The sequence below is a fragment of the Maniola jurtina genome, chromosome 12 (genome assembly GCF_905333055.1).
Source record: "Maniola jurtina chromosome 12, ilManJurt1.1, whole genome shotgun sequence".
In the NCBI taxonomy this organism is placed as follows: domain Eukaryota; kingdom Metazoa; phylum Arthropoda; class Insecta; order Lepidoptera; family Nymphalidae; genus Maniola; species Maniola jurtina.
In genome coordinates this window covers 2,250,202-2,275,250 of record NC_060040.1, presented here as the reverse complement: position 1 = coordinate 2,275,250, position 25,049 = coordinate 2,250,202, and the positions used below count along the sequence as shown (strand labels likewise).

At 38.7% G+C, this 25,049-nt stretch overlaps 3 protein-coding genes across 3 annotated transcripts; 2 read left to right on the top strand and 1 right to left on the bottom strand.

Annotated features, from left to right (window-relative positions):
* The first annotated feature begins 63 nt into the window (after positions 1 to 63).
* On the top strand, positions 64 to 3,277 carry LOC123870180 (transmembrane emp24 domain-containing protein eca). The gene is made up of 4 exons (XM_045913381.1): positions 64 to 256; positions 349 to 572; positions 1,610 to 1,753; positions 2,607 to 3,277. The coding sequence occupies exons 1-4, from the start codon at positions 121 to 123 to the stop codon at positions 2,754 to 2,756; spliced, it is 654 nt and encodes a 217-aa protein (XP_045769337.1). The 5' UTR covers positions 64 to 120; the 3' UTR covers positions 2,757 to 3,277.
* A 51-nt stretch (positions 3,278 to 3,328) lies between these two features.
* LOC123870181 (UDP-N-acetylglucosamine transferase subunit ALG13 homolog) lies at positions 3,329 to 4,181 on the bottom strand. The gene has a single exon (XM_045913382.1). The coding sequence runs from the start codon at positions 4,111 to 4,113 to the stop codon at positions 3,589 to 3,591; it is 525 nt and encodes a 174-aa protein (XP_045769338.1). The 5' UTR covers positions 4,114 to 4,181; the 3' UTR covers positions 3,329 to 3,588.
* A 34-nt stretch (positions 4,182 to 4,215) lies between these two features.
* LOC123870167 (ionotropic receptor 93a) lies at positions 4,216 to 20,846 on the top strand. The gene is made up of 21 exons (XM_045913359.1): positions 4,216 to 4,309; positions 5,173 to 5,199; positions 6,505 to 6,622; positions 6,708 to 6,860; positions 7,347 to 7,592; positions 8,677 to 8,844; positions 9,131 to 9,348; positions 11,385 to 11,552; positions 12,249 to 12,419; positions 13,205 to 13,309; positions 13,746 to 13,852; positions 14,464 to 14,524; positions 15,574 to 15,676; positions 16,238 to 16,344; positions 16,754 to 16,916; positions 17,310 to 17,527; positions 17,926 to 18,019; positions 18,671 to 18,790; positions 19,442 to 19,520; positions 20,094 to 20,254; positions 20,691 to 20,846. Exons 3-21 carry the CDS (start codon positions 6,529 to 6,531, stop codon positions 20,786 to 20,788), a joined length of 2,634 nt encoding a protein of 877 aa, XP_045769315.1. The 5' UTR covers positions 4,216 to 4,309; positions 5,173 to 5,199; positions 6,505 to 6,528; the 3' UTR covers positions 20,789 to 20,846.
* Positions 20,847 to 25,049: the final 4,203 nt, after the last annotated feature.

Here is a 25,049-nt window from a genome sequence, read left to right as displayed (position 1 = left end):
AGATCGTGATTTTGGATAGATGACGTGCACCGACTATGACGTGTGTCATGTCGATTTTTGCATTTGTCTTGTCAAAAATAAATTGCTTTCGATTTTGCCGACTGTTTAGCTTTGTAGAAAATGAAGTTAATTAACTTTTCCTCGCTCGTAACCTTAATATTAGTTTTAGATTATGCATCAGCTTTATATTTTCACATAGCGGAAGGTGAAAGGAAATGTTTTATAGAAGAAATCCCGGATGACACGACTGTGATCGGTGAGACAGTTTTTCATGATTTTTAGCACAATAGTCTAACTGTACACCTAGTAATTGAATAAAATCTATTTAATAACGTTAAATCTTTCTAGTAAACTACAAAGTAGAGCTGTTCGACCCTCGCTCAGGCGGTTTCATGCCTTCGTCACCTGGTATTGGAATGCATGTGGAAGTTCGCGACCCCAATGATCGAGTGGTGCTTTCGCGAGTATATTCCTCTGAGGGAATGATCTCTTTTACTTCAACGACGCCTGGTGAACATGTACTGTGCATGTACTCAAATAGCACCGCTTGGTTTAGTGGATCACAGTTAAGAGTAAGTTACATTACGTGAATAAGTAATTTTTTGGTTATGAACTTTCTTTTTAATCCAATAAAAGCTAATTTTGTCGGGTTTGTATTTACAAGTGTTTTGATGTCAATATGAAGAACCTCTTCATGTTTTATTTAATTTTTTGTACAGTGTGCGCAAAGCAATATAAGATATCATAAATAATAGATTTAAACTAATAAGTATAAATTACCATGTCACAACTTCAGATTAAACTTTTAGTTTTGAGATCACTGTATTTAGTCTGAAGAGTAATTTAAAGCAAGGTCACAGCTGTACAAACAATATCACATATTGGTTCTTTACTGTCGAATAATTTAACACTTGGCCACAAGAAAGTAATAGATTAACATTAAAGTTTAAATAAAAACCAGTATAGTGATTTGTTTTACAATGCAGTTAAAGAATAATAGAGCTTTAAGGGTAAATAATAACACAGACACTAAATTTTTCAAATAGAATTCCTAAAGAAAAGCATCAGTTGAAAACTCTGCAGTTGCTCTTAAAATGAATTACAAAATTTTGCTAGTACATAATTACAATTTTGTTCATTGCTGGGTCATAGATTGCAATAAAATCTGATTAAATACAGAAATGTGTGAAATTTAAAAGTAAATCTCTTATATGGCTGTAAATGACTTTTTGAGTTCTTTTTCTCATATACTCAGGTTGTCAGGTTTAAAAGATCACTTTAGTCATAAGGCCGCCTTTGAACCCTAGCACTGTTCATTTCCTTTTTTTTAATGTACTGTTTTGTTGCAATAAAGCTTTATATACTACTAGCTGATACCCGCGACTTTGTTCGCATGGATGTAGGTTTTTTAAAATTCCTGTGGGAACTCTTTGATTTTCCGGGATAAAAAGTAGCCTATGTGCTAATCCAGGGTCTCTCCATTCTAAATTTCAGCCCAATCCGTCCAGTAGTTTTTGCGTGAAGGAGTAACAAACATGCACACACACACACACACACACATACAAACTTTCTCTTTTATAATGTTAGTGTGATGTGACTACTGTTTTAGGTGCACTTAGATATCCAAGTTGGTGAGCATGCGGTAGACTATGCCAATGTGGCACAGAAGGATAAACTCAGTGAGCTACAGCTCAGGATCAGACAGCTGTTGGATCAAGTGCACCAGATCACCAAGGAACAGAGCTATCAGAGGGTAAATATTTATTTTACTTTATTGAAGAATAGAAACCCACCCCAGCTTCAAACCAGTAGCTTATTACAATTTCCTTAGAGATCTCTAATTTTTTTGAAAATAAAATATAATCTGTCACTCAAGAATAATGTAGCTTTCTACTGTAGAAAGGATTTTCAAAATCGGTTCAGCAGTTCCAGAAATTACTTCCTACAAACAAGGAATTACTTCCTAGAAGTATAGATTAGCCCAACCTATTTTGTAATTTGATGCATTCACCACCTTATAGCAGGTCCTATCAGAAATATTGATAAAAATATTTTGTGCAAATAAAATGATACCTAGTCAACCACTAATAACCTTGAAAAATATAGCACTTCTGCTAAAAGTGCTAACTAATAGTATAGTAGTTTGCTGGTAAATCCATACTAATATTATTAATCCATTTATGGTCCATCTTTTTAATTGATTTTAACAACATTTGGTACAGAGGTAGCTTGTATACCAGAAATAGACATAGAATAATTTTTATCCTGGAAAATTAGAGTTCCCATAAGATTTTTATAATACCTAAATCCACATGGGTAAAGTTGCCATCTAGCCATCATCATCATAAAGAAAAGAACAGAATTTAATATATTTCTATCATTTATTGCAAATAACTTCATTATAAGGATGAAAATAGTTTTAATATAGAGCCCATAGGAATGCAGCAAGATGTTAGATTTTAGAATATAATTATTCACTCTTAACTCCTCAGTCTTTAGGGATGATTTTTTAGTTGTTTATTTATATTTAGTGTTACCTACTACTATGATCAAAGTAAAGAACTAGTGGAGACTTTAGAGTGACTCGTTTTATTTATCTCTTTCAGCACCGTGAAGAAAGATTCAGACAGACGTCAGAAAGCACAAACTCACGAGTTTTATGGTGGAGTTTACTTCAAACTGGTGTTCTCGTAGCTATTGGATACTGGCAGATGAGGCATCTGAAGAGTTTCTTTGAGGCTAAGAAATTAGTTTAGATTGTAAAATACAGTTTGTAATGTAGACCTGCTATAATTCTTAAAATAGCTGATCTTTACATGAGAGCATGAAATATATTTCTGTCAAAGATATCTATAATCAGTTCTAAAATCCAAAGCCAAATTGAAACCAAAAAGTACAGTCTGCATGAGTCATTTATCCCCCTCAATACTATTAATTTTTTTAACATCATAAATTATTCATATACAATCTGTGAAAAAAGGAGACAGTACTTTTTAATTGGACTTCAAAAAGGATATTTTTCTAACTTTACTATTTTAAATTTATTTTATAAATTATCTGTTTCGTTATGAGTTATATGATATCTAATTTTTATGAAAATGGAGATAGCAGGTTTATATTTCAATGCAGCAATAAAATATAATAGTCATAACAATTTTCTATTTATACATATTGAAAACATTAAATCCTTTGCCCAAAAATGTAAGTTTAAAACACTTTTTTTAATTACATGGATACTTTTGTTGTGATTTACATTTTTCAATAAAATTGTGAAATATGTAGTTGTGTTTTTTATTTAATTAAGAGACAACCAAAAGAAATCGAAAAGTTGTTTCAAATCCTTATAATTATCAAGGTGTTGTTGGCAAAGAATTTACCACTGGTTCATGGATAGTTGGGCAGTTTTATCTACTGAGAAGAATCTGCAAAAACTGCAGTCAATATCAACCATAGCAAAGCTAAGCTTAACGAAGATTCAATCAATTCAATTTGACATTCTCATATTGCAGATTTTCAAAATAATCATGTACAAAAAATTGTTTTACAAATAGATTTTTTTTAAGCAGATTTGCTTCAAACAATATTTGCTTATTTAGAAAGATTTTTTACAGTAAATACACTATCTAAATATTTAACAAAGTTATTTGGTGTAGGTTTAGCCAAAGGTGACAACCAACTGAAATCAACAGTTTCTAAAGTGTCTTCCAATGTGTCACATGTGCAATAGTAAAGATTCCCAGACATATGTAGCTGTTCAGCCAGTTCCATTTGATGGTTATCCATTAAATCTTCATTTATAACAACTAAAAGTGGTTTATTTGCGTCCAACGCTTCTAAGCAGCTTCCTGCTCCAGCATGACTTATAACTAGATCAGCGCTTCTCATATCTTCTTTTAACGAATCTTTGAACCTATATAACTCAATTTTTACACCTTCTTTCTCATAAAAACCTGGCTCATAATCACTGTTCCCTATTTGAAAGGTTATCTCTTTACATCCAAGTTTTTTTAACGCACGCAAAACTTTTGGTGTTTGAATGCATTTGCAAAGTAGGTCGAAACGTGTTGTTCCTACTGTTATGAAACATTTTTTGTATTCGTGTTGTGTCTTCATTTTTCATGCAATAAATTTTTATTTTGTAAACAGAAATATCGTAGCGTCAACAAAAATCGAAAAATCTGCTAATGTACCTAATTATTCCTGTCAGTTGTCAACTGTCAACATGACAGTGACGTTATAGTTAACGTTCAGTAATATTACTATTGGACCTAAGCTCGATAGACTCCAGTTCTATGGACAGTAGAAACGGGTAACATTGATATAGTAACGCGGGTTTCAAGGATGCCATTTTTTTGTGTAAATGTTTGTACGATTTCCTTGAATTATCGCTGTACTTTCTTGTAGGGATTTTCTCATGCCGCACATCCATGTGCCATATAGGCGAGATTAGACCAGAGACAATTTAAAAATTGCTGCTTTCGGGAATCGATCTCAGGAACTTCTACTTCTAAGATTAAAAGTAGTTGCATCAGATTTAGTTAGACATCGTTCGTAAGATTTTACTATAAAGCGATAAAAAATATAGGTAAATAAATCAAATTAAAAATGCGAAAGTGTAGATAGATAAGTATCTATATTTTGTCGTCTGTTTTCACGGTGCATTCGCATAGATAGGTAGGTAACCACTTTTGAATTTTACACAGATAACTTGCATCCCGTAGACTCAGTACCTAGGTACTCAGTCTACGTTGTATTCCGAGGACTTATGGCTACTTGTAATATCCCGGAAGATTAAAGATTTCTCACGGATTTTTTAAAAACCTTAATCTACTTCTACACGGACGAAGTCGTGTGTATTATCTTAGTAGTTCGAAATACTACAGAGAGCCTGCCAATAAAAATGAAATGAAATGATATTTTGAATGACGTGTAAATTAAGGCGCGTAATGAAAGTGGCCAAGTGGGCCTGTTTAGTAATTCTTGTAACTGAATTTTTCATGCGCACGACCTTTCACGAGACAGCTCCGAGAAACTAGGGTGTTTAAATTTTATTTTGTTTTCGATTTTATTTGGTTCTTTTTACATACATATCTTCAGAGTTCCGCATCTGAACGGTGCCAACGGGGCTCTCTTACTAAGCCCCCGCTGTCCGTCTGTCTGTCTGTCTGTCAGCGGGCTGTATCTTATGAACCATAGTAAGTAAGTACATACGTGTATCACTCAGTACTCAGATTAATGGCGTGGTACCGTCATTAATGATTAGGAATGTGGATTTCTATTGCCACTATAGCAAAAAATAATATAAAACCAATTTCAAAATGGCCACCATGCAAATTAAGTTGCAAAAAAGTAAAGCGTGGCACAGTGTTCTATTATCTTTTACGATGGTACGGAACTCTTCGTGTGTGAGTCCGACACGCACTTGACCAGGTTTTTAATGTCGTACCTGACTGGCTGATGCCCAAAACTTCGGCCTGTGGATTTAGTATTTTAAAAATCCCACAAATCTTTATTTTCCAAGACAAAAAGTACCTACCTAGTCTAGATATGTAATTCTCTCAGGTCTTAACAGGGCTCTCTCCGTCATTCGTTTTATACAATCGTAGTTCCAATTTCATTTGAATATTAAGCAACCAAAGTCCATGAAATTTTGCAGACATATTCTAGAAACTAATATCTGTGTCTGTGGTGTTTTAGATTTTTCTAAAAATATGTAGTTTTAAAATTACAGGGGCTCAAAGATTTGTATGAAAATTTTTAAGACCGCGTAACTTTGAAACCGAATATTTTAACAGAAATCTGGAAAACCACAGACATAGATATTAGTTTCTAGAATATGCCTGCAAAATTTCATGGACTTTGGTTGCTTAATATTCAAATGAAATTGGAACTACGATTGTATGAAACGAGTGACGGAGAGAGCCCTCTTAAGTAATGTCACTGTGCAAAATCAGATGAATTCGATGATCTGTTGCTGTGTGAATGAAGGAAAAGGCGTGAAAAATGGCATAGCTATCTTGCAGGGCCCGTCTGTTTTTTCGGGATAAAAATAATCTAAGTCACTCTCCATGCAAAAAATCACGTCGATCCGTTGCTTCGTTGCATTGTAATAAAAAGACAAACAAATAAATTACTAGGTAGTGATTCATTTAGTAGGTAGTTATCTACCAATCACTTTTTCAAATTAAGTAGGTATTACTTTGAATTACTAGAATCTCTAGAAAAATGAGAGTTTATTAATAACGATTACAGCCCATCTTTTTGTTCAAAGAAGACAAGATAATTTTTACACACCCCGTATAGACCTACATTTCTCTAAAAACTACATATAAAGAAAGCTTAGTCTGCCATTCACGCGAACCCTCATGAAATGTTAACATGGCCCACCTGAGCTCCCATTTCCAATACTTCTAATTAAACGATAAATAAAGTAACAGTTTTTGATTAGAAATAAAAACGTTTTTACGCGAATTATGACTAGAACTTCATATAAAGTGTTGAGAGGTTGTAGAGTTTTCGCGGGAAAAAATGATATTATGGACTTTTCTCATTGTGTTTGGTTTGCTCAGATATGGGAGGGCGGAAGATTTTCCGTCGCTGATTACGGCGAACGCTTCTATTGGTAAGGATTTTGAGTGATTGCATAATCAAAATCTAGACTTAGATAATTATACTTATATTTCTAAACTGGTAACTCATGAACGCAGCCGTGGTGTTAGACCAGCAGTTCCTGGGTGAAGACTACCAACCAGTGCTGGACCAGCTGAAGGACTACATCAAGGAGTTGACGCGAGTCGAGCTCAAGCATGGCGGAGTTAACGTTCATTACTTCTCTTGGACGGCCATTAGTCTCAAGAAAGGTAAGAAAAATCTGAATCCCCACGATTCTGAGAAGGCAGGCACATTTTTTTTAAATGGTCCTTGAACTTACGACCCTCAGCAATGAGGAATACGATGCAGATGGACTCAGAGGGTCTTCCAGAGCTCTTGGGACCTGAAACAAAATGTAGCGATGGTGCAGTCTAAGATAAAAGTATATTTGTAAAATCAGATAATAATAATAATAATAAGCCTTTTTTTTTTTGTAAAATCAGATACTATGTAGTAATTAGGAGTGGACTGAAATCCGAAAGGTCGGCGGTTCATACTCCACCCATTGCACTATTGTCCTGAAAAATAAAAGGTGCGTGCCCGGGATCGAATCCCAAACCCCGTAATCATCCGATCTTAACCACTAGTCTACCACCGGTAACTACCTACTTAAATACGAAAACCTGATAAAAACTGCAAAACAGGATTGGAAATTATACAGCAAATAATATATTTTCCACTTTTTTCTATTTTAGGGTTTCTAGCAGTCTTCAGCGTGGCGTCATGCGAAGACACCTGGTCATTATTCTCCAGGACTGAAGAGGAGCAACTCCTATTATTTGCGTTGACGGAAGTTGACTGTCCGCGCCTGCCATCAGATTCCGCCATCACCGTGACCTTCGCGGACCCGGGGCAGGAGCTGCCACAGCTGTTCCTGGATTTCAGAACACGGAAGGCATTTCATTGGAAGTCTGCGATCATTTTGCATGATGATACTTTGAGTAAGAAAATATATTTTAGTTACACTAACCCCAACCAGCATAGATCTCCTTGGTCTTCTGCCAATTCGCACTTAGCAATGATGGTAGAATATGGGCTAAATCCCTTACATTCTGGGAGGAAACTAGTGCTCGATGGCTAGATGATGATGATGATAATGATGATGGACAGTTGGGTCAGAGTTAGGTTAGGTTAGGTTAGGTTAATTTTTAGGTTAGGCATTTGGTTAAAGACTTGAAGAAAAACTAATGATAATCTCTAACGTAATGTTGACTTACAATTTTGTTCGAGTTTTTTGATGTTTCATATTATCTACCACACAGTGATAAATAAATAACTAGGAATCATTTATCGATCCTTTTGAACTTTGTCCAAAGACGACATTGTCTTACAACAAGTACGTCTATCGTCGAAATTCCATCTGCACGCACGGAACGTTTTGCGTCATCATTTCTCATACGCACGGCTGGGCTTGGAATACTTACCCGTCTGAAATCTGTTTTCTAAAAATATCTAATAATTATATTTTATAATCGGAGTATCCTTAAAACAAGAGAGAATAGGGTTCCGTTTATCCATTTGAGGTACGGAACCCTAAAAACCGGCTAAGTACGAGTCAGAGTCAGTACCGAGGGTTCTGTACTCGGGCATTTTTCCCGATAAATCAAAAACTATTATGTATGAAAATAAATAAAAATCTGTTTTAGAATGTACAGGTATAGGGTAAGTTCATATGATACCCCACTTGGTATAGTTATCTTACTTTGAAAATTGGAACACATTTTAATTTTTTTGTGATATCCCACAAATTCACGGTTTTCGGATTTTTTCCTTTACTTGTGCTATAAGACCTACTTACCTGCTAAATTTCATGATTCTAGGTTACAGGTAAGTAATCTATAGGTTTTCTCGACAGACACGACAGACGGACAGACGGACTGACAGACAGACAACGAAGTGATCCTATAAGGGTTCCGTTTTTCTTTTTGAGGTGCGGAACCCTAAAAAAGAAAATACCTCTATGTGGGTGGGTGGGCATACGACATAATTAATATGTAGGTAGTTTTTATATCACAAAATTTTCAGGTCGTGACATGGTTTCTCGGGTGGTGAAATCCCTGTCATCTGAGATAAACGACGAAGACGTGCCCTCCGTGTCGGTGACGGTGTACAAGATGAGGCACGAGGTCAACGAGTACTTGAGGCGGAAGGAGGTCCACAGAGTGCTGTCAAAGCTACCTGTTAAATATATTGGTAAGAATCTCCGTGCAAGTTCTCTTATATAAAGACTAGCCAACTAGTATATTGGAACTTGTATACACATATAGTTTTCTGAGGTTAACAATCCATTAGCGAGATTCAGGCGTCGTAATGAGCGATGGAAATTACCTGTGGCGCCATCTAGTTACATTGTCACTACGGTCTCAGGCTTGTAGAGCGTGATCGATGTATAATCCTTTTTGCATGAGTGCGAATAACCTCATCTAGTATCTGTAATCTGTATGGAGAGACCGCCACAATCGTATTTTTTAAATTTTAGGAGAAAACTTCGTAGCGATAGTGACAACGGATGTATTGAGCACGTTAATGGAGACTGCACGCAACTTGCTCATGTCACACACGCAGGCGCAGTGGCTGTACGTGGTATCCGACACACACAGCCGCGCAGGGAGCATGCGCAATGTGATCAGCGACATGTACGAAGGCGAGAACATCGCCTACGTGTTCAATGCCACTGATAATGACGAGGAGTGTAAGGTGAGGAAGGAATATGCCCATTGCTTATGTCACACACACAGGCGCAGTGGCTGTACGTGGTATCCGACACACACAGCCGCGCAGGGAGCATGCGCAATGTGATCAGCGACATGTACGAAGGCGAGAACATCGCCTACGTGTTCAATGCCACTGATAATGACGAGGAGTGTAAGGTGAGGAAGGAATATGCCCATTGCTTATGTCACACACACAGGCGCAGTGGCTGTACGTGGTATCCGACACACACAGCCGCGCAGGGAGCATGCGCAATGTGATCAGCGACATGTACGAAGGCGAGAACATCGCCTACGTGTTCAATGCCACTGATAATGACGAGGAGTGTAAGGTGAGGAAGGAATATGCCCATTGCTTATGTCACACACACAGGCGCAGTGGCTGTACGTGGTATCCGACACACACAGCCGCGCAGGGAGCATGCGCAATGTGATCAGCGACATGTACGAAGGCGAGAACATCGCCTACGTGTTCAATGCCACTGATAATGACGAGGAGTGTAAGGTGAGGAAGAAATATGCCCATTGCTTATGTCACACACACAGGCGCAGTGGCTGTACGTGGTATCCGACACACACAGCCGCGCATGGAGCATGCGCAATGTGATCAGCGACATGTACGAAGGCGAGAACATCGCCTACGTGTTCAATGCCACTGATAATGACGAGGAGTGTAAGGTGAGGAAGGAATATGCCCATTGCTTATGTCACACACACAGGCGCAGTGGCTGTACGTAGTATCCGACACACACAGCCGCGCAGGGAGCATGCGCAATGTGATCAGCGACATGTACGAAGGCGAGAACATCGCCTACGTGTTCAATGCCACTGATAATGACGAGGAGTGTAAGGTGAGGAAGGAATATGCCCATTGCTTATGTCACACACACAGGCGCAGTGGCTGTACGTCGTATCCGACACACACAGCCGCGCAGGGAGCATGCGCAATGTGATCAGCGACATGTACGAAGGCGAGAACATCGCCTACGTGTTCAATGCCACTGATAATGACGAGGAGTGTAAGGTGAGGAGGGAATATGCTCATTGCTCACGTTACACACACACAGACGCAGTGTCTGTGCCTACGTGATATCCGACACACACAGCCACGAGGGCAGCATGCGCAATATGATCAGCGACCTGTATGAGAGCGAGAACATCGCCTGTGTTCAGTTCAATGATGGGGAGTAAAGTGAGAAATTCTAGCTCTGGAGTAAAGAGAGAATCTCTTTCTTTGCCTCTTTATCCAGGAGTTCATGCTTAGCTTTCAGTCTTTCAAGAAAAAATTGTTCTAATCAATCGTTCCAGCTTTCAAGTCTCAATAAATGAGTCTAGAATAGTAAGCAGACGAGGAGTGTAACTTGCAAGGTAGTGGCGCTAGTAGTGGTAGGTGGCGCTCTTATTTTATCGTACATATTAACTAACTTATCCATACACCTTAATCTATACTTATAATAAACTTACTACGAGTAAATATTTATTTAAACCTAACTACTTTACTAAACAGACAAAAACACATTACTATACAAATCAAAAGAAAACACAAAACACAAATTACTAATTTTATGAAGCATGGACCTACTCCGTTAGGGAGTCCCTAAGTAGGTGTTTCTTTAACCTCTTCTTAACGTTCCAACTTTCAAGTCTCAATAAATGAGTCTAGAATAGTAAGCAGACGAGGAATCTAACTTGCAGGGTAGTTGTTATTTTTTTAGGAGATGATAAAGCGAAATAGTGCAAGTACTCACCTACTTCTTATTCTACCGAAATTGTTTATGATCTGTCCGAAAAAATGTCGGTAGATTTAGAATTTAGCAAGATCTTGGATTTTAGAGACCTGCTTCCCGCTGAATGTCATCAAAGACGTGCATGGGCCGGTCAAGATTTTCCTGAAGACACATAATTGTATAGTCGATTGGGCTGGTTGTTTAAAAGTGTATGGCTTTCATACCTCAAAAGGCATGTTTATTTGTGAGGCCCCTGTTATGACCTTTGAGATTTGTACAGAACAATTTTTTTCAGAATGGACTGCTCTGCTATGCTCAAGAATTGATGGATGCCTTTATTTCGGCTTTGGACGCAGCAGTTCAAGAAGAGTTTGACGTGGCTGCCCAGGTATCTGACGAAGAATGGGAAGCCATAAGACCTACTAAATTACAGCGTAGAGACACTTTGCTCAGGCATATGCAGGTATTTTTGAATCTTTTATTTCTTATAACTTTTGTTAGCCCTCCGAAGTATAAACTGCTATCGTTCAGTAAACGTAGGGTCATAATTTATGTTGTCGCAATAAAATGCTATATTTATGACAGTGGTCTCGACATGAAAGGGGAAATGAGCACAACAGACGTTTTTTAAGTGTCCGCTATAAGGTCGTAGCTTCAAAAACATCATAGAAAGAAAACGGGTCACGTGATGTTGAATGATTACCACCACCTACAATAGTTATGCACATCTGCAGGACCAAGGGAATCAAAACATTGCCGGCTTTTGAGGATTCTTTCATATGAATAGCCTCATATTTTGAGCGAGCATAGCAGGGTTTAAACTGGTTCCACAATTTGCAAATGCGTGAAAGAAAATACCTGGAAGGTAAAAGGTAGTAAAAGGTTAAAGTGCACGTCACGTGTAGTTTAACCTTTTACTACTCTCTTGAGGTCATCGTTGCCGTCAAGTACATGCACTGCTGATCATAGGGCTTTTGTACCAACGTCTAAAGGCCACGGTCTTGTGCCTTTATATTCAGGGGCTCCCCGTGACTAGCTTGATGTCCTCTATCTACCTAGTTGAAGGTCTGACAATACTACGCGTGGAGGTCACCATTTATTGGGACTTACTACGTTGAATTCTTGCAATTTAAAACTGACATTATGGTCTTTTCCGCAGCAATTCATATCGCTTAAGAGCGTATGCGGCAACTGTACCTCTTGGCAAGTGAAGGCAGGAGATACTTGGGGTGCTACGTACAGAGGACGAAGTCTTGAGCCAAATATGCCCAAGGGTAACAAGAAAAATGGAACTAAACGTACCGACATCAACCATACGGAACTGTTACATGTAAGGGATGTGGTTTATGTTAGTTGTAGAATTTGTTCCTACCTACACCAATTTACTTCTAGAACTATCGGTGAAGAAGATAGTAACGGTGAAAGAAAAACATCCACAGGAAACTTGTAAGCTAGAGTTCTTTATAATATCAAATATAATTATCAAAGTTGTGTGAAGTCTGCCAAAGCGCACTTGACCATTGCAGTGTGCTGAGCGTTCTCATTCTGAGAGGAGTCAGGATACCCGTGTTAAGTTAAGTTTTAGACCAGTGATAGGTTAATTTATAGGCCAGTGATTATGAGACTTTATTTTCCAACTGGTAAAGGGCTGGCATTGAATTTTCAGAAATAATCCAACTAACTTTTCGCAACTCGGGACATAATTCCATCACACTAATATTATAAAGGCGAAAGTTTGTGTATAATATGTGTGTGTGTGTGTGTGTGCATGTTTGTTACTCCTTCACGCAAAAACTATTAGACGGACTTGGCTGAAATTTGGAATGGAAAAAGATAATATCCTGGATTACCACATTGGCTACTTTTCATCCCGGAAAATCAATGAGTTCCCACGGGATATTGAAAAACCTAAATCTACACGGACGAAGTCGCAGGCATCAGCCAGTTAGGTATAAATATAAGTAAATGACCCCAGCTCGTCGATAGGTCGTCTAACCACGTGAGTACAGCCGGGATCATTTAATTTTATTATCATCCATTGCAAGAAGTATAATATAATAGGGCAACAGGATAGCATTAAAATCCCAAACTGTTGAACATAATTGTAATTTGCAGGTGGGTGTCTGGCGTCCTATTGACGGATTCAAGTTTGATGACGTTCTCTTCCCACACGTGGAACATGGGTTTAGAGGGAAAGAGCTGCCTATTATTACATATCATGTAAGTAGACATTCGTCTTTACGAAAACACGTTTTTTTCAACAATGAATCTCAGAAACCGAAATCGATGCCCTCGAGTCGGAATAGTAAGCATCACATAAAATGAAGGGAAATCATCGTTCCCACGGGATTTCAAAAAACCTAAATCCTCGCGGATGAAGTCGCGGGTGTTAGCTAGTAATTACAAATAAAACCGGTCAAGTGCGAGTTGGACTCGTATACGATCGGCTCCGTACCATAGTACAAGATGGCACTAGGTATGCACTTTTAAATTTGCATGTCGGTCATTGTAAATTTTTTTTCTTATAGGAGCAATAGAAATACATACTCTGTGAAACCAAATCTCTACCTATTACGGTTCATGGGATATAGCCCGCTGACAGACAGACGGACGAAGAGACGGACGAACAGAAATATCTCATTCCATTTGGTTTCAGAATCCCCCGTGGACAATTCTACACCAAAACACCTCTGGTTCCATCACAAATTACAGCGGCTTGTTGTTTGACATTGTGAATCAGCTGGCAAAGAATAAAAATTTTACGTAAGTCATTGTTTATGGCGTCTTTATCATCTCTCGTATGTCAGTTCACTATAACTGAGCTTGGGTCTCCTCACTGAGTAAGAAAAGTTGAGCAAGGTACTACGCTGGCCAAGTGTAGATTGGCAGACTTGATTCTCCTTTGAGAACATTATGAACTGGTGGCATACAGGATTCATCACGATGTTTTCCTTTACCGTTAAAGGCGTTAATAATAATTATATATAATTCCGAAAAGTTCGAGGTGCATGTTTAGAGCCTCGAAACCTCAACCGCGGTTGAGGAGCGGACTAACTTCCGAAAGGTCGGCGGTTCAAACCCCACCCGTTGCACTATTGTCTTACCCACTCCTGGCACAAGCTTTATGCTTAATTGGAGGGGAAAGGGGAGTATTAATCATGATTAGCATGGCTAATATTCTTTAAAAAAAAATGTCCGGTATCAAATCGTGGGGCCCGGACCCCTGGATAGCAGGGTAAAGCAACGTCTACGGCTAGGCTATCACCGCTAGTACGTTTTGTTTGTGGGCAGGTAGCAAGATTTGTTGGAGCTATAAATTAATTTTAAGCGATAAATAAAAAAATAAAAAAATATGATCTTTTCATGCATTTCAGAATCCGGATCCTTCTTCCTGATAATATCAGACATAACAATTCGAACGAAACAGCGAGAGATGTGCGTATCCACTTATTATCACCTTTGTAATAAAAATTACCTCCGACCCGAAACGAGGGGTGTTATAAGTTTGACGTGTGTATCTGTGTATCTGTCTGTGGCATATTAGCTCCTAAACTAATGAACCGATTTTAATTAAGTTTTTTTTTGTTTGAAAGGTGGCTTGATCGAGAGTGTTCTTAGCTATAATCCAAAAAATCGGTTCAGCCGTTTGAAAGCTATCAGCTCTTTTCTAGTTTTCTTACGGAGGTGTTTGTGTCGGGGGTTTTTTAAGTTATAAGTTATTGTACTCAACGGTTTTTTTTATTCGACGACACCTTTACACACTGCATCGACTTTCATCACTGAATCCGGATGACGATTTCACACTTCGTTCGTTTCAACGGATGTTGCTTGCTCCAATTTCCACCATCCGCATAAGGCTCGGATTCGGATTGGATACAGTCATCGATGTATATGGATTAGCTTTTCCCATACAATTCCGTCCGCAAAAATACGCTTGAATCTTACGTCATCGTCATTGACAAAGTCAAGAGACTTTTGCAATTTCTCTTGACTTTTTGAGCGCGTTTTTTATCTTCGAAGGGCCCATCCATGCACCACCTCTAATACAAATGGTACCAACTATAAGTACGTCAATTCGGATCGAGAATTCTCGGATTCGGATCGGATGCAATGCGTAAGAGCCTAAATGATCGTATCAGACCAATTTGAAACGTCGTAAACTGTGACGTTCGTTGTCCTAATTGGAATAAAGTGCGGGCTTAGTTGGTTTATGAATATTAGCTATGAATGATGGAACAGATTTTAAAGTCTAAATTGCTTGTGCTTGTAAATTCACTGGTGGATTTACAAGCACAAGTAATTTAGACTTTGAAAGCCTTGAATTTTATGTACCTACCCGCCCTTTTATGCCGCTATAACAACAAATATTTAATAAAAATTGCAAAATGAAAATAAAAAATATAAAGAGTGTCGTTTCTTGTACGACCACGGTACGGAACCCTACGTGTGACCTAATCAATTTTTTAATGCTATTTCCAACGCAGATGTCAGCAAGCACCATTTCAATGCTGACCATGACAGCCATCTCAAAAGGACAAGCGGCGCTCGCTGTAGCCGTTTTCACAGTTCTCTCTGACCACAATCAAGGTAGGTACATAATATAATTGATACAAGTGAGCCAAGAAAAACCATTTGACTGCTGCGAGCTACAGATGCGCGTGGGGTGTAGCTATGGGAAGTAAGATAGCTCGCATCGTGCATCTTCCTCGCACAGCTACCTTACGCAAAGTGCATCTTCGTAGCACATCTTACCCATTTCGTCAGTCGGTCAGTCAGTCAATCAGTCAGTTAGTTTTTCTATTTTATTATAGTTATAAAAGGAAAAGCTGACTGATTGACTGACTGATCTATAAACGCACAGCTCAACCTACTGGATGGACCAGGCTGAAATTTAGATAGCTATTACGACGTAGACATTCGCTAAGAAAGGATTTTTGAAAATTTAACTCCTAAAGGGATAAAACAGGAGTTTGAAATTTGAGTAGTCCAAGCGGACGGAGTCGCGGACGCAATCTAGTTCTTCTAATAAGGTCTAATTAGGCTTCAACCTGAGTTTGAGTTGTTATCAAAAAATGTTGCGACTTTGCTCCAGTCTGAAATTGCAATAGTTCTTGCTCATAATAATTTTTCTGCGCCGTTTCCCTGCAGGAATAAACTACACAATACCGGTCAGCACGCAGCCATACTCCTTCATCATCGCTCGACCGAGGGAGATGAGCAGAGCGCTTCTATTTCTGCTGCCTTTCACTACTGACGTAAGTTTTGTACGTTTGTTAATCGATTCAATTTCTGCAAGCAAAACTTTAAAAAGTAAATCCTCACGAAACGAGCGGCCTATAAACGAGATCGGTAGGTACCTCTGATTTCAGAAGATCTCGAATCTGAAGTACTAAGTACATCGATTTAAGTTTTAACAAGAGTTTAGTTGATGTGACATCAGCATTTAGATCATCATAATAACAATTTCTCACAACTCAGTATCCAAAAACCGCCACGGAGCCAAAATCTTTTTGTTGAAGGACTTATTGAATCGTGAACATTACTCGGGAAAACTTTACGCAGGGCACAATTAGTTCCCAAAAACTTCGATTTTTCGCCGAAAATGATTTATTGAACCTTTTAAATTCTAAGTCAAAGACAAATATTTAGTTATTTTCTCCACAGACATGGCTTTGCCTGGGCTTCGCAGTAATACTAATGGGTCCAATGCTGTACGTGGTGCATCGCTTGAGCCCCTACTATGAGGCGATGGAGATGTCACGCGAAGGAGGACTCTCCACCATACACAACTGCCTGTGGTACATCTATGGAGCTTTGCTTCAGCAAGGTAGGACCAATTTCACCGTTGAAACTAAACGGGATGAGTTCTACTGAGTTTGGCTGCAATGGCCATCGCCTCTACAACAAGCACGGCTTGCTCAATACCATTTCACCTAGCTAAAGTTTTGGGCTTCCTCAGTCAAGTGGCCTTGGCCTCCATCAATCCATTCTCCATTTATTTCTGATCCTTCAAGGAAACACCTAACATAGCCATCTCCGTGGCTCGCTGAGTGACTTTGAATTTGTGGATCAGGCTTTGCTTGCTCAGACTTGCTTTTTCTGCGGATTAGCTACTTTCCTGCTTTGCGGAAACGCAATACAGCTATAGTTTGCTGAGTGGTTTTGAATTTGTCGATGAACTCGCTTGCTTCTGGCTATTATTAAATAGTTTTTTAAACAGGCGGCATGTACCTACCCCGCGCCGACAGCGGTCGTCTAGTGGTGGGGACATGGTGGATAGTGGTGCTGGTAGTGGTGACCACATACTCCGGCAACCTGGTCGCCTTCCTCACCTTCCCCAAGTTCGAGATCCCCGTCACCACCGTGTCGGAGTTGCTGGAGAGTAAGAGTTACACGTGGTCGATCAAACAGGGCTCTTTCTTGGAAACGCAGTTGAAGGTATATATCATCATCATCATCATCAGCCTGTGGATATCCACTGCGTGTAGTGTAGGGATAGGCCTTCCCTAAAAAGCGTCACCACACCCGGTCCTCGGCCTTCCTCACCCAACCACTTCCCGCCAGTCACTTCATATCGTCAGTCCATCGTGCTGGAGGGCGTCCCACACTATACTACTATAATATTATGCTAGAGACGGATTGTTATAAGAAAATATTTTACTGACCAATATAGCGCAGTTTAACCCCTAGGTCTACAAAGATATTTTTCACGCAGGCTCTCAATAAGGTAGACTCCCTCAAGAAAGGAGCTTGGGACTTTCTAAATCCACGCGGACGGAGTCGTAGGCTTTAGCTAGTTTATAATATTAATATGGAAAAAAAACTTTATATTACAGAATTCTGACGAGCCAAAATACGTGTCTTTCCTAAAGCGAGCAGAGGTGACATCTGCTACAGGGGGCGTCGAAGGCAACATGGCAGCCAGCTCCGGTGAGAATTGTTCCTTGCAAGTTGCAACCTACAACTTGGAACGAGAAAACTTGTACAAGTATTATCGGCAAATTGACGCTTGGAAGATTCAAAAATTTTTTTTTTGTTTAATGCATTTGGTAGGCAGATAAATAAATAAATAAATAATTATTCTTTTATTCGGGACATAAAGGCAAGATAAAAATGTTTTTTTTTTATTCACTAGCTCTTGGTCCCAATCAGACCTGCTGGCAAGTGGATGACACATCACCAGCGGATCTGAGATATGGAGTCTTAAGATGGAGCGCGCTTGCCTAGAAGATGCCTATTCTCCCTTGACTTGAAGGTATCCATATTAAAACTGGAGTGGAAAACTGATACTGGAAGGGCGGTCCATATCTTAGTGCTTCGAATCAAAAATGAGGAGGCAAATCGCTTCTATGATGGTATGTATACTATGATGGTCCCAGATGGCCTGATTTAAAACAACATGCCTTTCATACCGTCACGCATTTAACTATACCCATGAAAAAAATCACGTCAATCTGTTGCTTGGTTGCGACATTATTGAATGGCAAACCAGCAAACGAACACATGTTGATAAAGTTCCGTAAGACAAGCTCTTCAATAATATATTATTACTCGTAATTAATGGCTTTGCTTGGTCCAAAGGTGCGGGTATCCTCAATCGTGTCCGCCACAACCGACACGCACTCATTGACTGGAAGCTGCGCCTGCGGTACCTCATGAGAGCCGAGACCTTGAAGACTGACACCTGTGACTTTGCTCTCAGTAAGTCATATAGAAACTACAGGTTTAATTGATCAGTTGATCAAGTAGTTGCGGGGTATTCCGCTTTGTCAGCTTTTCTTTGTATTGGTATACTAGCTGACACCCGCGACTTCGTCCGCGTGGATTTAGGTTTTTCAAAATCCCGTGGGAACTCTTTGATTTTCCGGGATAAAAAGTAGCCTATGTGCTAATCCAGGATATTATCTATCTCCATTCCGATTTTCAGCCAAATCCGTCCAGTGGTTTTTGCGTGAATGAGTAACAAACATACATACACACACACACACACACACATACAAACTTTCGCCTTTATAATATTAGTGTGATTTAGATATCTACTAATAGCTAACCTAAGCTTGGGCTAGGACTATACAACATGAGTGCGTTTGAAACTTTGAATCTACAATCTGTCTACTTCCGTGAAGCTTTTTGAAGCTTCATCCATACTTAATTAATATTATAAATGCGAAAGTGTGTCTGTCTGTCTGTCTGCTACGTTTTCACGGCCCAACCGCTGAACCGATTTTAATGATACAAGACTTGGGATATATCCCGAGGAAGGACATAGGCTACTTTTTATCCCGGAAAAAAAACCGAAATCGAAAGTGAAGCCGCGGGCATCCTCTAGTTTTTAATAATTTTTTGTTTCAGGTAAAGAAGAGTTCATGGACGAACAAGTGGCGATGATCGTACCGGCTGGGAGTCCCTACTTGGCAGTTATCAATAAAGAGTAAGTATGATAACGTTCAAGATGTGTAATATTATGGGAAAAACAATTTTTTTATTAGGTACTTACATACATTTTTCCAAATATTATGGGAATTAGTAGGTAATTCAGTGAATTACCTATACCTAGTAAAAAAACAGGAGCATCTTTAGATAATTCAACACTTATCAATATAGACAAAAAACATTCATTTTAATGATTCGCATTTCGCAATTGAAGTCATAATTTTTCTTTGATTTTCAGTTTTGATTTCAATTTTTACCAAGCCTCCACTCTTTGTCCATCTGTCTGTCAGCGGGCTGTATCTCGTGAACTGTTATAGGTATTAAAGGTCAACCTTTTAGGGGTTCGAATATATTTTAGTATGGATCCTGGGGATGTTTACTAGGTAGGCCAAAATCTTCAAAGCCCTTTTCACAGAATGTGTTTTTATTGCCGCTATAATAACAATTAATAAAAATTTCAAAATGGTCACCATAAAAATTAAAAATAGAGCAAAAATCGTTATTTCTTGTATGCTGGTACGGAACCTTCCATGTACGAATCTGATTCGCACCTGACCGATTTTATTTCTAGAATAAACCGCATGCACAGAGCGGGGCTCATCGCAAAGTGGTTGAGCGCTTACTTGCCCAAGCGCGACCGCTGTTGGAAGACCTCGGCAGCAGCTCAGGAGGTCAGCAACCACACCGTCAACCTCAGAGACATGCAGGGCTCCTTCTTTGTGCTCTTTTTAGGTATAACAAACAACTTATTTTGGAGTAAAACTTCTTTAGACGTGACTAGAGTGGCTATGAACATTCCTTTCGTCCATGTTAAAAATGGCCGCCAAATTCACCAGCACTTTTGAAGTCGCCATCTTTTACGAGCTTTTTTTTTTCTCTCTCGTCTGGCTTTACAAAGATTAGCCAATGTCAAGTTTGTAGTTATTTGTAACAAGTTAATTACTATACAAGTATGGACCTTGTCTGTGACGGCGTTCGCCGACACACGCGCGGCACCCCCTTAGAGCGCTTTCCAGACAGTTTTAACAAAAAAAAAAAAACACTCCAAAAAGGCAAAGCACGCCCGGCAGCTAACACCAACACAGACGAAGTCCCTTTTACGAGCTGTATACAAGTACCCAATAGTTAAAGTGTCATAGATTAAAAGCTCTATTGTTTATATTTGCAGGTTTCTTCATTGCATCGACTATATTGCTACTGGAGTGGATCTACAACAGGCGCAAGAAGATGGTCGAACAAATAGTCATTAAACCTTACATGGAATAAAATATGCGTTATAATTATATCTCATATTTATTACAAAACCACTTTATTACCTTCCATCTCATAGTATGAGGATGAGAGAAAAACATATAAGCGGATTCAAAGGTTAGGTTAATTAGTCCAAGTTCGCGTTGCAATTTTTTGTTTTTTTTTTTAATTATATAGACTAGCACTTGGCTGCAATCAGATCTGCTAGCAAGTGATGATGCAGCCTAAGATGGAGCGCGCTTACCTAGAAGTTGTCTATTCACCCTTGACTTGAGGGTATCCATATTATAGGTGGAGGGGAAAACTCCCCGGAAGGAACTCCGGAAGGGCGTTCCATATCCTAGCGGTTCGGATAAGAAAAGAGGAAGCAAATCGCTTCGTACATGTTCGAGGAATTTCGACTACGTATGATGCAGAATTTGCAAAAGTTGTATTGGCAGGAGATAGAGCAAGATTCCAAGACTGCCAGATTAGCGAGCTTGGGAGATAAAGCCGTTTTATTCCACAGCAGAAATAAGAACTCTTGGAGTACGTATTTCATAATAATTGTGAAAGCGATACCATTTTTGTATTAAATAAATTATGTTATTTTATATTTTTGGACATTTTTATTTCGTCAAGCATGTTATATTAAAAAACCGGCCAAGTGCGAGTCAGACTCGCGCACCGAGATACTCGGGTAATTTTTCCAACATTTTACGGAACCCTATAAATTACAAGTTGGTGTAATTTAGACGCTAAGACCTCATTCGCACGAGAGCTTTTTTATATAGTCCGTTAAAAAAAACGTTCAAATAAAACAAATGCATTCCCAAGTATCTGGTTCACACATCAACGCTTTTTTAACGCGCACTTTGTATTTTCAGCGCAACGCCGTGTTTTAAGAGGGCTCTCTCCGTCACTCGTTTCATACAATCGTAGTTCCAATTTCATTTGAATATTAAGCAACCAAAGTCCATGAAATTTTGCAGACATATTCTAGAAACTAATATCTATGTCTGTGGTTTTCCAGATTTCTGTTAAAATATTCGGTTTCAAAGTTACGCGGTCTTAAAAATTTTCATACAAATCTTTGAGCCCCTGTAATTTTAAAACTACATATTTTTAGAAAAATCTAAAACACCACAGACACAGATATTAGTTTCTAGAATATGTCTGCAAAATTTCATGGACTTTGGTTGCTTAATATTCAAATGAAATTGGAACTACGATTGTATGAAGCGAGTGACGGAGAGAGCCCTGTTAACGCAACGCTTTTTTAACGCTCGTGCGAATTAGGGCCAATGACAAAGAAAATATAGATACGATAAGAACAAAATATAATGTTGAGATCATCGATGTATTGAGATAAATAACAAATTGGTATTGTATGGAATAAAAATCCACAACATGTAGGTTCCGGAAATACATATTGGTATTTTAAATGCAAACCGTTCGCCCGACTTCACCAGTGTAATTTTTTAATCTAGTCAAGTTTTACTTCCTGAAATATATCTTGTTTTATATAATATGGATACGAAACGTATCCATTTTAATATTAGATGAACATCAACTTTATTATCAAAAATAGATGTTGCCCGCGACTTTGTCCGAATGGATGAATTCTTTTTTTTTCTGTATAAAAGTAGCTTAAAGGTGCCCACGCACTTGAACTGAACTGCAGCTGAACTGCAGCTGAACTGCGCGTCGCGGCAGCGCCCCGCACGATATTCTCTCCAGCCGCGACGCGCGGCAGTGACGCGCTACGCGGTACGCGCGCCGCGGCTGGAGAGAATATCGTGCAGGGCGCTGCCGCGACGCGCAGTTCAGTTGCAGTTCAGTTCAAGTGCGTGGGCACCTGCCCGCCTGCAAGAGTCAAGTTATCTCTGTACCAAGTAGATGATACCTGTGTCTTCGTCCACGTGGATTAACGTATTTTTAGAATCCTTGATTTTCCGGGACAAAATGTTTAATCGTTCCCGTAGATTAATCCCGTGCGAATTCTTTATTTTCCAGCTAAAAAGTAGTTTATGTTCTTCCTATCCTGGGGATGTAAGCTATCTCTGAACTATCTGCGTGAAAAGTGTAAAAAGCTAGCAAACAGACAGACGGAGTGACAGATAATATACTTACACTCTCGTATTTATAATATTAAATAGCATGGATTGTTATATTTGCATTATACAAAGGTATAGGTACACTGTTGAGAGTCACACAATGAATGCGCAGTAATAATTTCATAATAGGTATTATTTGCATGCAACTACTGACTACATTTTCAAATGTGAATAGGTAGTTCATATGAATAATGCATTAATATGTAGGTATCTATAATATTATACGGTTGGATTAATTTATCAGGTAAAATGGCCATATTATTAAATCTGCGATCTGTTTAGAACTCCGACCAAAATGCGGAAGCATCTGGGAACCCATCGCATTGTTATCCTATGAAAACTCCTACCACTATTGGATTAATGGAAAGGGATCACAACCTTCAGCAATGAGAAATACGACGCAGGAGAGACCAATATGTTAAAAAACCGCTCAAGTGCGAGTCGGACTCACACAAGAAGGGTTCCGTACTATGATTTAATGGCCGCATTTTGCAATTCGCCATCTTTTTTTATAATTATTACTTATTGTTATAGTGACAAAAGGAATACACACTATGAAAATTTCAACTCTCTACCTATTACGGTTCATGAGATAGGTACAGCGCGCTGACAGACGGACAGACAGACGGACCGTAGAGCCTGTGCGTCAACGAGACCCAATTACTAAATAGGGTCCCGTTGACACCCCTCAGGATGAAACCCTAAAAAGGACCTTTATGGTGCAACCAAAGTACAATACATTGTCTGTCTGTCTGACTCAAAGAAAAGGGATTCATTTCAGAGGTGCTAAGTTGGTTAACCAAAAACTATTTTATAATCAAAAATAAATAAAACCGACTTCAATGACCATAAACACCAAAAAGTAAAAAATAAGTTTTGTTTCTACACATGTAATGAATGTATGTATGAAGTCGAGCGAACATAATACATGTAGATTGTAGGTACATAGACGTGTAGATTTTTTTTTTTTACTTTTTAATGTTTATGGTTATTGAAGTCAGTTAAAAAAAATTCATTTTTTTATTTTACTTTTATTTATTGAGGAGTTCTGTTTTCCATCTCCGAAGATATTCATCTTCACGTTTATATGGGACCACTGGAAAGTAATTCAAACAAAAAAAATCCAAATCGGTCCAGGCGTTTTCGAGTATTTGGGGAACATACATAAAAAAAAAGATTCCGACAAATTGAGAACCTCTTCCTTTTTGAAGTCGGTCAACAATGCATTGTACCTAGCCAATCCACCCATACTTACTAATATTATAAATCCGAAAGTATGTCTGTCTGTTTGTCTGCTAGTTTTTCACGGCCGATTTTGATGCAAAGTACAGAGTTAGCTTAGTCGATGGACGTAGGCTACTTTAATCCCGGCAAATCAAAGAGTTCCCACGGGATCCACGCGGACGAAGTCGCGGGCATCGTCTAATAATAAAATTAATTAGCGTGCGTCAAAAACAGGTCAGCAATCGCAGGTTCAGTGTAATTTTATTGGTAGAGGGCAGTGGCAGACGTATATTTTTATTATGGTAATTTACTGTGAAACGATAAAATCTAGATTTATCTGGATTCGAAATTTTGTTTTATGTCCTCATGATTGTTAAAAAACTGGGTGAATCCAGATTCATTTTAAATTCTAAATTTTATTTTTTGTTTTTACTAAACAGTCATCGAAATATAATAGGTAGGTTACGGTCAAAAGCCCAAACATGGGCGTTTCTTGGTTTGCTTAGCCAGTTTTAGAAGAAACTTACTCGACCTACTATATACTAGATACTAAAATATGTTGTTTCAAAATTTTACCTTCCACTGGTCTATTATGTATCTCCGTAACATATAATTGAGGTCCAGTTACATGACAGGCAGTTAAAGTTACGTTACGGTTAGCGTTAAACTTTGACCACAAATGAAAAGCTAAGTACGTTGCAAAGTAATTTAGAACCGATTCATGCCTCCATAATAAAGGTTAAAAGTAAGAAAAATTAACAATTCCTGACTTATTACTAGATGAAATTCGCGATTTCATCTGCAGGCATTTAGTTTATTTATATTGTTTAAATGAGTTTAGTTTATTCAGTAATTTAGGGAACTCCTTGACTGTTCGGGATAGAACTAGCCATTTCCGGAATGTAAACTATCTCTGTACCTACCTAAGTTTCGTCAAAATCGGTTAAACCTGAAAA

Coding starts and splice junctions, on each gene's coding strand:
- LOC123870180 (XM_045913381.1), top strand. CDS start 121: ATGAAGTTAATTAACTTTTCCTCGCTCGTAACCTTAATATTAGTTTTA. Junction 257..348: donor GGATGACACGACTGTGATCG/GTGAGACAGTTT, acceptor AAATCTTTCTAG/TAAACTACAAAGTAGAGCTG. Junction 1,754..2,606: donor AGGAACAGAGCTATCAGAGG/GTAAATATTTAT, acceptor TATCTCTTTCAG/CACCGTGAAGAAAGATTCAG.
- LOC123870181 (XM_045913382.1), bottom strand. CDS start 4,113: ATGAAGACACAACACGAATACAAAAAATGTTTCATAACAGTAGGAACA.
- LOC123870167 (XM_045913359.1), top strand. CDS start 6,529: ATGATATTATGGACTTTTCTCATTGTGTTTGGTTTGCTCAGATATGGG. Junction 13,310..13,745: donor TGCCTATTATTACATATCAT/GTAAGTAGACAT, acceptor ATTTGGTTTCAG/AATCCCCCGTGGACAATTCT. Junction 16,345..16,753: donor TGCTGCCTTTCACTACTGAC/GTAAGTTTTGTA, acceptor TTTTCTCCACAG/ACATGGCTTTGCCTGGGCTT.